This window comes from Palaemon carinicauda, chromosome 33 (assembly GCF_036898095.1).
Source record: "Palaemon carinicauda isolate YSFRI2023 chromosome 33, ASM3689809v2, whole genome shotgun sequence".
Classification (NCBI taxonomy): Eukaryota; Metazoa; Arthropoda; class Malacostraca; order Decapoda; family Palaemonidae; genus Palaemon; species Palaemon carinicauda.
The window spans coordinates 5943451-5956769 of NC_090757.1; the positions used below are offsets into that span (position 1 = coordinate 5943451).

General features: G+C 44.5%; 1 protein-coding gene across 1 annotated transcript in view; it reads right to left on the reverse strand.

Moving 5' to 3' along the window:
* Positions 1 to 10043: 10043 nt before the first annotated feature.
* LOC137626057 (protein fuzzy homolog) overlaps positions 10044 to 13319 on the reverse strand; it is an 86355-nt gene continuing 83079 nt past the window's right edge. The window contains exons 8-10 of the mRNA XM_068357140.1: positions 13067 to 13194; positions 11932 to 11994; positions 10044 to 11603 (exon numbers count right to left, since the gene is read on the reverse strand). Coding sequence (XP_068213241.1) covers positions 11937 to 11994; positions 13067 to 13194 — 186 coding nt within the window. The 3' untranslated portion in view covers positions 10044 to 11603; positions 11932 to 11936. The remainder of the gene's footprint in view (positions 11604 to 11931; positions 11995 to 13066; positions 13195 to 13319) is intronic.

Here is a 13319-nt window from a genome sequence, read left to right on the forward strand (position 1 = left end):
CAAATTATCAGTCAATAGAAAATGTGTACCAATTATTGCTGTGTAATGAGTTACGAAAACTTGATAACTTTACAATTTTGCGAATATGGTAAGTAAAATTTTTCAAATGATACTGTATTTTAAAAAGGACTGCATTATAGGTACAGTACTCCCAAATTAACAACAGGGTTAAACGTTACTTAAGGGTCCGTCCGCCATGGTGTTTTGACATAACCTTCAGAAATTGAAAATCGTTTTAGTTTTTATGCATGCAGAAACATATACATGCTCTCCGGAAGTTTCAACCAATTGTTTTAAAAAATAATGAAGATATAGCGGTCTGCAAAATCTTTTACGTCTAGCAGAGATGGAAGGCATTGGTAGAGGTAGGCGAACGCAACTACGATCTATGAGAAGAACAGCCAGAGTTTCAAAAGACATATAGAAGTTACATTACATGTGTGTTTGTTTACTTGCAGTTCATAAATGCATAGTGTTTTCACAACGTCCTCATGAACTTTATAGCAAGGCCAATGTTACCCAAGGTCAAAGAAAGAACAAAAAGTAACCAGAGAGCAATGAAAAGAACCAAAACGAGAGGGAAACATGAAAAAAAGCACAAAGCTGGAACATTCTAACTTAAACTCTGGCAACAATGAGAGGCCACTGGCAACTCATGACACCCTTACACCAAGTGTATTAGTAAAAATAGTGTTTAAATACCTCGTTTAGGAAGCCTTCATGTAGGAATCAACAATAAAAATACAAAGTAAGGTTTTCATAATAATGTTATCTTAATTTTTTTGAGAAAGAGCAAAAATTTATAGCAAATCTTTAGGAGCTCATAACTCGAAAACATACTTATTAACACTTAGGTACATTTTTCTCACTTACTTATTGTTCGATATTTGAGAGAAAAATATCATTGAAAAGAGGAATAAAAATCCCAAAATTTTTTGTACCAGAATTTGGATTTTCCTTCTTATCTTTTTTCATGATTATTCTACGTCTAGACGAAGAAAATTAAGAATTAATTCATTATAAAAAAGAAAAATCGAATATCTGTCACAGAGTTGTTTGATTTATTAAGAAGTTTTGATGGCAGGATTTTCAATGCAATTGGTGACATTAGTTGAGAAAAATGTACCTAAAATTCCTATAAAAATCTTAATTTTTGCTAATAAATCAAAAGGTTTTTGACCAAATGACTTGAAATTTTTATATGAGAAAGGTAATATATATGTCTAAAAACATATATAGAAATTGTGTATTTTGAATCATTAGAAAAAAAAAGGGCGGACATGGTTGACGGTCCCCTTAAGCGTATTCAACAGTAATCAAACACAACCCTCTTGGCAAACGTTTCTAGTCTTAGATTTTTTTCTAATAAAGGGTGGTAAGTCACATCAGTGAATTTCCTTAAGGCTTAGGACCTAAACTCAGACACTTAATATAGATTCTCATAAATCTAGATTAGGCTTTCGGTCAATCCCTCCAAAGTTAAAATGAATAAAAAATATCGGGTATGTCTGATTTCACATAAATAATGCAGAGCAATATACCTGTACATATTAGCTGCTCTGCTTCAGAATTTCTTTTATTTGGTAAAATCTTTCTTATCGTTTTTCCTATTTAATATAGCTTATACATATTTTTCTTTCATTTGTGCATTGGTAGTAGGTTGGCCAAGGCACCAGCCACCCATTGAGATACTACCACTAGAGTTATTGGGTCCTTTGACTGGCCAGACAGTACTACATTGGATCCCTCTCCTTTTTCCTTTGCCTAAACATACACCAAATAGTCTTGCCAATTCTTTCCACATTCTCCTCTGACCTCATGCACCCAGCAACACTGAGATTACTGAACAACTCTTCTTTGTTCATGTGGTTAACTACTGCACTGTAGTTGTCCAGTGGCTACTTAACTCTTGGTATGGGTAGAAGACTCTTCAGCAATGTTAAGCAGCTCTTCTAGAAGAGGGACACTCAAAAATCAAACCATTATTCTCTAGTCTTGGTTAGTGCCACAGCCTCTGTACCATGGTCTTGGGGTATAGTCCTCTTGCTTGAGGGTACACTCGCACACACTATTCTATCTTCTTTCACTTCCTCTGGTTTTTAAGTTTTTGTAGTTTATATATGAAGGATTCATTTTCATGTAGTTACTGTTCTTAAAATATTTTATTTTCACCGTTCATTACTTCTCTTGTAGTTTATTTATCTCCTTATTTCCTTTCCTTGCTGGGCTATTTTCCCTGTTGGAGCCCTTGGGCTTATAGCATCCTGCTTTTCCAACTAATGTTGAAGCTTAGCAAGTGAAAATAAAAATAGAAATAATAATAATAATAATAATAACAATATGACAAATTCGTAGATAATTTGTATTTTTCCTAACTATACAAACCTTAGCTATTTAATATGGGTATTACTTTCAGCGTAGCTGAAATGACGAGCCATTAGAATTTTAACGTGGGTTTACTACCCCCGCGCTAGTTAGCGAGGGGGTAGGGAGGGGTAACTTGCTACCCCTCCCCCCCTCACACACCTGTGATTAGCTCACTTTGCTTAGAGGTAGGACTTCCCGGGGGACAGGGCTGGCGGGCAAGTTTGATTAAATAGCTAAGGTTTGTATAGTTAGGAAAAATACAAATTATCTACGAATTTGTCATTTGTTCCGTAACTGAAATACAAACCACGCTATTTAATATGGGTGACTCAACCCTTAGGTAGGGTGGTAAGTCCTAGCCATTACTGGCTTTTGGCTTTTTTCCCGGGGACTCAGTATCTGAATGTGTTAGTACTCAAAGATAAGGAGTCCCTGCACCTTGCAAGTGCCTTGCTCTGCAAGGACCGCGGCCTACGTAAGCTTGTGTGTGAAGGAATGAAGTGTGACTCGTCCTAGGAAGTTGACCTGAAGTCCTTTAGATGGGATTCTAGGATAGGACGTTCCCAATACCACCTCGTAAGGGTATGGGGATGTGACAGTATTATCTTAATACTAGGAACACAAGGAAACATGGTTTACCTGCAGTGGTTTGAGGTCAGTTGTGCAGAGAACCCAGGATGCTGCTTTCCCCAAGAGAGGGGAGAATGAAGAAAAGAATAAGGGCTAGGCATACCTTTTCATTCATGCAGACTAAAACCGGGCAATAATGCCCTCAACCCTCTGCTACTTGTCCATTAAGGAGCCTGAGGTTTAAACCAGCTGTTGTGCAGCCATCACAGGGCCGATAGAAAACGTATCGAGCCTCCTGTGGGTCACGTTATGCAGGTAGTGGGCTGTGAAGGTTGTCTGACGCTTCCAAACTCCTGCTTGTAAAACCTGTGTCACTGAGTAGTTCTTCTTGAAGGCCAGGGATGTAGCAATGCGCCTGACATCGCGTGCTCTAGGGCAACATGCCGGAGGAGGGTCGGGATTCAGGGAATGATGGATAACCCTGCTAATCCACACTAAGATAGTATTCTTAGTGACCCTCCTCTTCGTCCTTCCGGTGCTCACAAACAATGCCTGCACCCGAGGACGAATTACAGCTGTTCCCTTAAGATAGAGCCTCAGACTCCTCACTAGGCACAGTATGAGATGGTCTTGGTTATCTGTTAAAGAACAAAGACTTGAAATCCGGAAAGAGTCAAACCGAGGGTCCGGCACTCCTGGATTTTGAGTCTTGGCAACAAACTCAGGGACGAATCTGAACGTTACCTCCCCCCATCCCCTTGAATGGGCAATGTCATACGAGAGACCATGAAGTTCGCCGACTCCCTTGGCTGAGGCCAAAGCAAGTAGGAAAACCGTCTTCTAAGTCAGGTGGCGATCAGAAGCCTGGCGGTAATGGTTCTAAGGGAGGTCTCTTAAGAGACCTGAGAACTCGAACCACGTTCCATGGAGGAAGTCTCACTTCCGACTGAGGGCAGGTAAGTTCATAACTTCATATGAGTAAAGAAAGTTCCAGCGAAGAGGAAATGTCCATACCTTTGAGCCTGAAGGCAAGACTTAAGGCTGAGCGATAGCCTTTCACTGCCGAAACCGAAAGGCGCATTTCTTCCCAAAAATACACGAGAAACTCCGCTATTGCTGGAATAGTGGCATCGAGTGGAGAGATACCCCTTCCACGCACCAACCACAGTAAACTCTCCACTTCGCCTGGTAGACCCTTCGGATGACTTTCGCAGGTGTCGAGACATCCTGATTGCAACTTGTTGCGAAAAGCCTCTCTCTGTGAGGAGATGCTGGATAGTCTCCAGGCGTGAAGTCGCAGCGAAGCTACGGCTTTGTGAAAGATGTTGGCGTGTGGTTGTTTGAATAGCTCGTGTCGTGGAGGAAGTTCTCTCAGGAGTTCCGTCAGGAGCTGCAGAAGGTCCGGAAACCACTCTGTGTGATGCCATAGCAGAGCTATCAAGATCATTGAAAGGTTGACCGATATTCTGGTCTTGTTGAGTACTCTCCTCATCAGACAGAGCGGGGGAAAGGCGTATACGTCAATGTTGTCCCACCGTTGTTGGAAGGCATCTTGCCAGAGTGCCTTGGGGTCTGGGACTGGGGAGCAGTACAGGGGCAGCTTGAAATTCAAAGCTGTCGCGAACAGATCCACCATCGGGGAACCCCACAAAGTCAGGACTCTGTTGGCTACTAGACGATCTAAAGACCACTGGGTACTCACTATCTGGGATGCCCTGCTCAGACTGTCGGCGAGCACATTCCTCTTGCCTGGAATGAAACGAGGTGATAGTGGAATCGAGTGGACTTCGGTTCATCTCAGTATCTCTACTGTCAGATGGGATAGCTGCTCTGAAAAGGTACCTCCCTGCTTGTTGATGTAAGCCACTACTGTGGTGTTGTCACTCATCACCACCACGGAGGAACCCGCCAGGTACTGTTGGAACTGTTGAAGTGCCAGGAATACGGCCTTCATTTCTAGCAGATTTATGTGGAGGCACTTTTCTGATTCTAACCAGAGGCCTGAGGTCCTGTGGTTCAGAACATGGGCCCCCCACCCTTTCTTTGAGGCGTCCGAAAACAGCATCAAATCCGGGGGGAGGACGAGAAGATCCACTCCCTTTCGTAGGTTCTTGTCTGTCACCCACCACTGAAGGTCCGTCCGTTCCGCAGGACCCAGTGGGACCATGACGTCCGGGGAATCGTGTCCTTGATTTCACCGAGACTTGAGTCGCCATTGCAGGGATCTCATCCTGAGGCAACCGTTTGGAACTAGACAGGCCAGGGAAGAAAGGTGACCGAGGAGACGTAACCACGATTGGGCTGGGAGTTCTTCTCGTCTGAGGAAAGGATCTGCAACCCTCCTCAGCCTTGCTATCCTGTCGTCTGATGGGAAGGCTTTGTGGAGATTGGTGTCCAATATCATGCCTAGATATACCAGTCGCTGAGTTGGAAGCAGAGAAGACTTCTCAAGATTTACTATGATCCCTAGATCTTGGCAAAGTCCCAGAAGCTTGTCTCGGTGTCGAAGTAGGGTTGACTCCGAGTCTGCCAGGATCAGCCAGTCGTCCAGGTAACGGAGGAGACGGATGCCGATCCTGTGTGCCCATGAAGAAATCAGAGTGAACACTCTGGTAAATACCTGAGGTGCTGTGGAGAGACCGAAACAAAGCACCTTGAACTGGTAGATCTTGTTGTCTAGGCTGAATCTTAAGTACTTCCTTGAAGACGGATGGACTGGGATCTGGAAGTCCGTGTCCTCCAGGTCCAGTGTACACATGAAGTCTTGTGGTCTCACTGCAAGTCTGACTGTGTCTGCCGTCTCCATGCTAAATGGGGTTTGTTTGACAAACCTGTTCAGAGCTGAGAGGTCGATGACTGGTCTCCAGCCTCCAGATGCCTTCCTTACAAGAAAGAGTCGACTGAAGAAGCCTGGGGAACCGTCGACGGCCTCCTGGAGAGCGTCCTTCTTTAACATTGTCTCGACTTCTGCCCGTAGGGCTTGGCCCCTTGCCGATCCCATGGCAAAGGAGCTCAACGACACTGGATCCGCTGTCAGGGGAGGTAGAGATGTTGTGAACGGGACGCGATATCCCTGACTGATTACGGAAATCGTCCAGGAATCGGCCCCGAGTTGCTGCCACCTGATTGCGCAACTTTGTAGGCATCCCCCTCACTGGTGGACATGCAGGGGGATTGCCAATCCTAGCGTTTGCAGCCTCGGCCACTCCCTCTAGGATTTTTCCCTCCCCTGGAGGACTTTTTGCCTTTCTTGTCTTTGACAGGAAAGGGCTTGACACCGTTACCTTTGCTGCCATTGCCGGTTTCGTCGTCTTGGACGGGCGAGGTTGTTGAGGTGCTGGAGGTTTATAGGGCTTTGATGTAAGAGCCCTATGTAGGAGAGAGTCCTGGTTGGACTTCCTCCACCTCACAGCTGCCTGTTCCATGTCTTTAGGCTCAAACAGATTCTTTCCCAAAAGGGAAGAATGTCTGAGCCTGCTGACCTCGACGGCTGGGACCTTCGTGTGGAACCTCTCTGTCACTGCATCACGTCGTTTCAGGATGGAATTGGCCCACAAGTTTGAGACATGGTGGGCCAGAAACTCAATGGTGCGGGTGCCTGAAAGGAGGAAGGTCTCCAGAGCCTTCGTGGTGCTCTCCTTGGACAGGTCCTCGGATCGCAACAGGATGCCAAGAGACCCCAGCCAGACGTCCAGCCACGAAGTAGCCTGCATGGCACACTTCGCAACCTTCTCCTGACTTAGGATCTCTGCCGCCGAGAAAGACACTTGCCGGCTAGAGAGCCTCTCTAGAGGGACTCCCTTGGTGAGCTCTTCCACCGAATGGTGCATGGGGAGAGCCAGGCAAGACTCCTCCATGATCTCAAAGTACCTCCTCTGGTGGATACGAGGAGGAGGGAGGAGCTTGTTGCCAGCAGTGGAATGGCTGGAGGAGGCGAGTTCGGAGAGCTGGCCCTCAACCTTATCCCTGGCACTCTTCACCCCTTGGGACCAGGGCAAAGCCGCACTGGTCTTAGCGGGTTTCTGAGTGCCAAAGACTCGGTCCAGGACTGTGTCTTTACCCTCTTGAGGAGGAATCTCAGGGTCCGGGAACCCGTTGAGATGCCTCATCAGGGTCAGAACCTGCCAGAAGGCATGCTTTGACTCCTGTGGCTCCCCTCCTGGAGAACTGGCAGCAAAGTCTCCCGTCCCCAAAGGCTCTTCTTGGGGGGACACGTGGACGTTCTCTGAGGGTCTTGTTGGCTCTGGTCGAATCCTTGAAGATGACTTGGGGATGGTCTTAGAGTCCTTAGGTTCCCTCCTGGGAGGAATACAGGACTCCAACGACGACGTCTGTGGGATCTTCTCTGCCCCCATCCCGGGACGATTCTCCTGCACGAGGTGGGGTTTCTCCCATTGGTGCAATGGGAGAACGTCTCACCTTGGTAGACTCCCCTGAGGACGGAAAATCGTCGTCCACAGGAGAGAGAGAGAGAGAGAAAGTCTGGGGGGGGGGAAGAGCCTTCCTCAAGGACTTCCGAGGAGCCAGCTTGGCCCTGGGAGAAGTTCAGTACCACGACTTCTACTCCTCTCTTCCTCTTTAGTGGGGTAGGAGCTGCCATTGATTTGAGGCCCAACTCAGAGAAGGCAGGTTTGAAAGCCTGCATGACGGCTCTGACAAGGGGCCCGAACCATGGCTGCTTACTGACAGCTGCGCTATCAGAGACTCCCTCTGAAGGGAAGGGGATCGGGCAATCCTTCGGAGTAGAAACTACAACTGGGCCTGCCTGGAAAGAAAGGGAAGAAGGTTGGTTCCTGGACCTATCCGGAGTATTTCCCTCCTCCTGCTGGAGCGCTGATCTGCACTTGCGGGGGGGAACGTGAAGATGACAGCCTGGAGGCTCTCGTTCCTGTAGCTTCGCGCGGGGGCTCGCGCTGTAAATCCCGATGGGAATCGCGCTGGGGATCGCGTTGGGAATCGCGCTGGTGCTCGCACGATGGGATTTTGCCTGGTTCGCGCAGGCGTGCAGAGATGATGGCGAGGGCGCGTGGGCGAGCGCTGGCGTGCAGGAGAGCGATGGCGCACTGGCGAGCGATGGCACACTGGCGAGCGATGGCGCGCTGGCGAGCGATGGCGCGCAGGCGAGCGATGGCGCACAGGCGAGCGACTGCGCACAGGCGATCTACGACACGTGGGCGAGTGGCCGCAGGTGATCGGTGACGCGCAGGTGCGCGATCTGGCGAAAGCAGAGAGTGTGCCGAAGGGTGTGCAAGTGCTTGCGTGCACGGAGGTGATACCTCGCATACGCGTGGGCGCGTAGGAGGGCGCACCGCAGGAGCTGGAACAGTGCGCGCGATGTCGCGTAGGCGAGGGCTGACGAGCAGGCGAGGTTCGAAGGAGCGCAGGAGATCGCTGACGGGAAGGAGAAGAAAGATTCTTCCCTCCTACGCCCAGATCTGGAGATCGTGGGCGCGCAGGCGAATGCTGGCGCGTAGGTGAAGAGCGCTGGCGAGCAGGAGATCGTGGGCGAGCGTGGGGCGCATCAGGATGAGAGAGCGCAGATGTGCGCTGGCGAGAAGAAGATCGCTGGCGCGCAGGTGAGCGCTGGCGAGCAGGAGAGCGCTGGCGCGTAGTTTCAGCCACAGGAGATCGCTGGTGCGTTGTCCCTGGAACAGGTTTTTTCTGAAGTGCAGTCTCAGGAACAGCAGGAGAGCGCTTGCGCGCCATAGCGTGTGGGCGTGCAGGAGAACGTTGGCGCGCAGGGGATATCTGGTGCTTAAGGGACTTACTCACAATGTGAGAAAGCCCCTTTTACCCTGTAGGGACCGATGCCCGTTGGATAGCGGGGTGCGTGGGCGTCCACAGCGCATCAGCGGCCAGGAATGGAGATGGGAGGTCAGCAGGTCTGGCAGGTGAAGGAGATCGTGAACAATCTGCAGAGAGGTACAAGGATACAGCTGCAACGGTCGGTGCTCGGCGAGGAGGATCCTCTGCGGGGGACTGCGAAGATGAAGAACCGAAGAGGCGCTTCCTAACTCTCTTGAGGGGAGAAGGAAGGCCTCTACGGCGAAGAGAAGGGAGAGTTTTCCGTCTGATCGTCCTCTGGGGGCAGCAGGCAGACCATCGGCAGTCCTCCGAAGAGAAGTCTCTGCTAGTGAACTCCCCCGAGGGGGAAAATCACCTGCAGAAGAGACCGTTGGACTTAGCTCCTCCCTCGAAGGATGTTCGGAGGGGGGAACTAAGCCTTCAGCTGCATCAGGAACCATAGCAGGGGTTTGACCTAACTTGTCGGAAGCCCCTGCCACAACAACGTCGACGATAGACAGAAGATCAACCTCTGCTACCGTCGGCGACTGTTTGACAGCAGCCCCCAATCTGATTATGTCAAACAGGGTTTCCTTGGAGGGCGAACCCTGAAGCCCCAAGGAAGCCCAAAGCTGCAACAAATCATTGTTAAAAACATTATCAGAAATATCCTTCCCCGGGGGAGGAGGAGGAGCTGCCTCGCTATGGGCGGCAACTCTCTCTCCCGAACCCCAAGGTTGGTGAACGTAAGTACGGCCTACGCTACCACTCGACGGCCTCTCGGGAGAGACTGATCGAGTGGGAGCTTCGGAGGAGGTTCGGGCTACGGAAGAAGTCTCCTTGGGATTTTCTCTCTTCAAGGAAACCCCTGGAGGAGAAAGATCCCGTTTGGTCTTCTTCTTCCAGTGCCGGGAAAACCTCTCCCACTGGGAGGTAGACCACTTCCAACACTCACCACATACTTTATTTCTTTCACACCGTTGGCCCCTGCAAAAAGGACATAAAGTGTGAGGGTCTGTGTCCACCGCCGACATAAACGTTCCACAAGGGCGGTCAGGTAAGCCGGGACACTTCCGCATGGTAGAGGCCAACTTCCAAACACACTGAAAAGAAAAAGCAAAAAACAAAGATCAACGGCTGTCATATAAGCGAGGGTGGGAGCAGACACGTTTGATCGTCACCCGAGCCAAAAGCAAAGTGAGCTAATCACAGGTGTGTGAGGGGGGGAGGGGTAGCAAGCTACCCCTCCCTACCCCCTCGCTAACTAGCGAGGGGTTAGTAATCCCTCGTTAAAATTCTAATGGCTCGTCATTTCAGCTACGCCAAAAGTAATATCCATATTAAATAGCGTGGTTTGTATTTCAGTTACGGAACAAAATAATATATGGTATTAAAGAGGGAGGTTTATAGACCAATTCAACAAAATACTATATGTATTTTACGCTACACAAAATGCTGAAATCCTGTGCTTCTGTTCATTAAATGCTTTATTGTACAAATACTGTATATGAAAAATATATTCTTTTTCTTCCTATAAGGTACATATTTTGTGCTCATTTACATTAGATAATCTAACATGAAGAGTAAGGCCACCAATATTTTACAAAAATTAACATATATTCAGGCAATGGCAATGGTAATTAGATGACAAAAAATCAAACTAGAACGGACACTCAGTAGAGCGCACACTAGTTTCCTGGAAATCTGATATAAATTGACCATGATATAGCAAAAGGACGTTTTGACCTTTTTATTAACTTTTTATTACCAATCACTTCCAAAATTCAATCAAATTATCCTTGGATCATGGCCAATCATCTCAACAAATTTCATGAGATTAAGTCAAATAGTTTTGGGTTATCCAAATCACAAACAAACAAACAAGGGTAATCATATCACTATAAAATGTTGTATATCACAAGATCATCATCACAAGATAGGCAAGTTAATTGTGCACATTTTGACGATACAGTAGTTTCATTCAAATCATATAAAAATTGGCCTCGATATAGAAAAAAGACGCGTTTGACCTTTTTGTGATCTTGGCCTTGACTTTTGACCCTATCACTCTCAAAATCTAATTAAATTGTCTTTGGATAATGGCTAATCATCCCACCAAATCTAATGAGATTCGGTCAAATAGTTTTTGAGTTATACGAATCACAAACACACAGACAGACATACAATCCAATAAATACACCCCTATCAAAACATAACCTTTGCAATGAAGTTGGTGAAGGGAATGACCATTAAAAAACATCATGAAAACATGAAAATCATAACTTCCATGAAAAATTTTATAACTATCATAATCTCACCTGCAAAATCTGAAATTCACTTCAAACTTGGTTTACGTTTGTGTATGTTGGAGTCATGGCAAAAGGCTTTAGAAATATTCAGAAGTAAATATATTTGGAAAACAGAAGGAAGAGCGAAAGCACTGAAATTTCGATATACTGTACACTCTAGACCTATATGAGAAAGTACAGGAAATTTACAGCAACAAATATCCCGGCTAAAAGATGAAGTAAAGTAAATGGTATACTCATTTTAAGACCTACAAGAACAAAATTATTTATAGAAATGCAATAAGCAATCTTAATTCAAATTACTATTTCAGGAAATGATCCCTGAACAGAAATAATTTTATATGAAGATAGATATTAAGTTTCAGCTTTCATCTAATGAGAGTAAACTGTTAAAATAACACATTTCATAAGTTATTCATAGATTCTTTAAAGACCATTTCTAATAAATCTAATAAAAATAATGCTCTAAAAAACAACAGAATTGAGGTATGTTGTGCATAATTCTCAAAATATGCAATGTAACCTCATACAAAGTATAAAAGGAACACTGCTATAAGGAAAACTATAGACCTCCTGAAAAGGAAAAAGGGGAAAAAATATTCAGATAAAAACAATTACCGTACTACCACTACAGGTATATCAAATATTGCAGGTAATTTTTCATAAGTAAAACAATATACTGTATTTCACTTTCCAACAGACTACATTCATTAATAAAAATATATTAAATTTTACTTTTAATTACATTTGCAAATACTGCACAAGTTCATAGCATTTGTATCTAGTATGTAAAACCTCTCTAGAATTCAAGCAACTAACATCATTACAAAGTAGAGACTTTTAATGAAATAAGAATACCCATAACCAAAATTAAATACAACTGCTTAAAATAATACCTTACCAGTTTCAGAGTTTGGGGCCCTTTCCTTTTGTAAAGACTGATAGTGTTCTGAGACTTACTTGTCTGTAAATATAAGAATGAAAAATAAATAAATGGACGATATTTAAAAACCTTCTATTCCATAATAAGAGCCACCAATTCACAAAGCTTGTAACTATAAACCAATGTCTATACAAGTTCATGAAAAACATGAAATCTTCATTAACCTAAGAAGCAACCTCTATCAGTGAAAGTTACATTATTTAACCTCTGTAGGATATTACCACGGGACTCCTTACATTAAATCTTTTGCATCAAACTGTAAAAATGAATTAAGATATTTCATATATCTATCTATATATCTATATATCAACCATAAGGGCATTTAATATCGAATTCAACCTTGGGAATATATACCCCCTGAAAATTCTTTTATGCTGAATGCTTCTGACAAGGCAAAGACTAGAACCTATGCCTCGGAGTTGAAACAATTGACAGCAGTAGAATCTACCAAACAAGCCATCACGAGAGATACAAGCTCATTTCAAGTCCATTGTACTTATGTCAAACTCAGTAATCTGTTCTTAGATGTGAAATCAACCCATCTCCACTATGACTGCTGATTAATGAGTTAGCAACACATGGGTAATTATGATGATTCTTAAACACTAACACACATGACTTCAACAGATGTAAATATCAACCACAAATGACTAAATTAGCATGGTAATCTAAAGATTCTAAATCATTTATAATTTTTTTCAAACCTATGGCAAAATTGTCCCTTTTCTTAAAGAAACATATAACAATAATAAAAAAGAAATAAATAATAATATAAACTCAATTGAGATGAAAATATTAATCTAAATTTACTCTTGAATGCGATGAATCTAAAAAAATCACTGCAATCTATCTATTACTTTTGACATCTATTCTAATTACAAGACAAGAGACAAAATTAACCAAAATGTCAATACCTTTGACAGATGTAATATTTTCTATCCTATAATTTTGTTTCTCATCACAAATAATTAAAGATATCAACAGCTTAAATACAAATCACATTCTGTAATAGTCTTAGAATTCATAGAAATAAAAAAAATGTATTTACCTATTACCTGATGTAAACAGTTCCCTTTTCATACTTACAACTTACCTTGCTATATGACTTGGAAGAGCTGGAGGGAATAAGACTAGAAGATGATATGGCGAAGACTGTACAACATACACTTTAAAGGAATCGCACGAGATATAAGACTCTAAAGGTACGTGGTCACGATGAAACTGAAAAAAAAAACATGTTATAAATAAACTAAACAGATCATGGAGAAAAATGGTACCTTTATAATAAAATCAATTATCTTTATACTCACCTGAGGTCTATATGGCATACTATATGATGCTAGTTC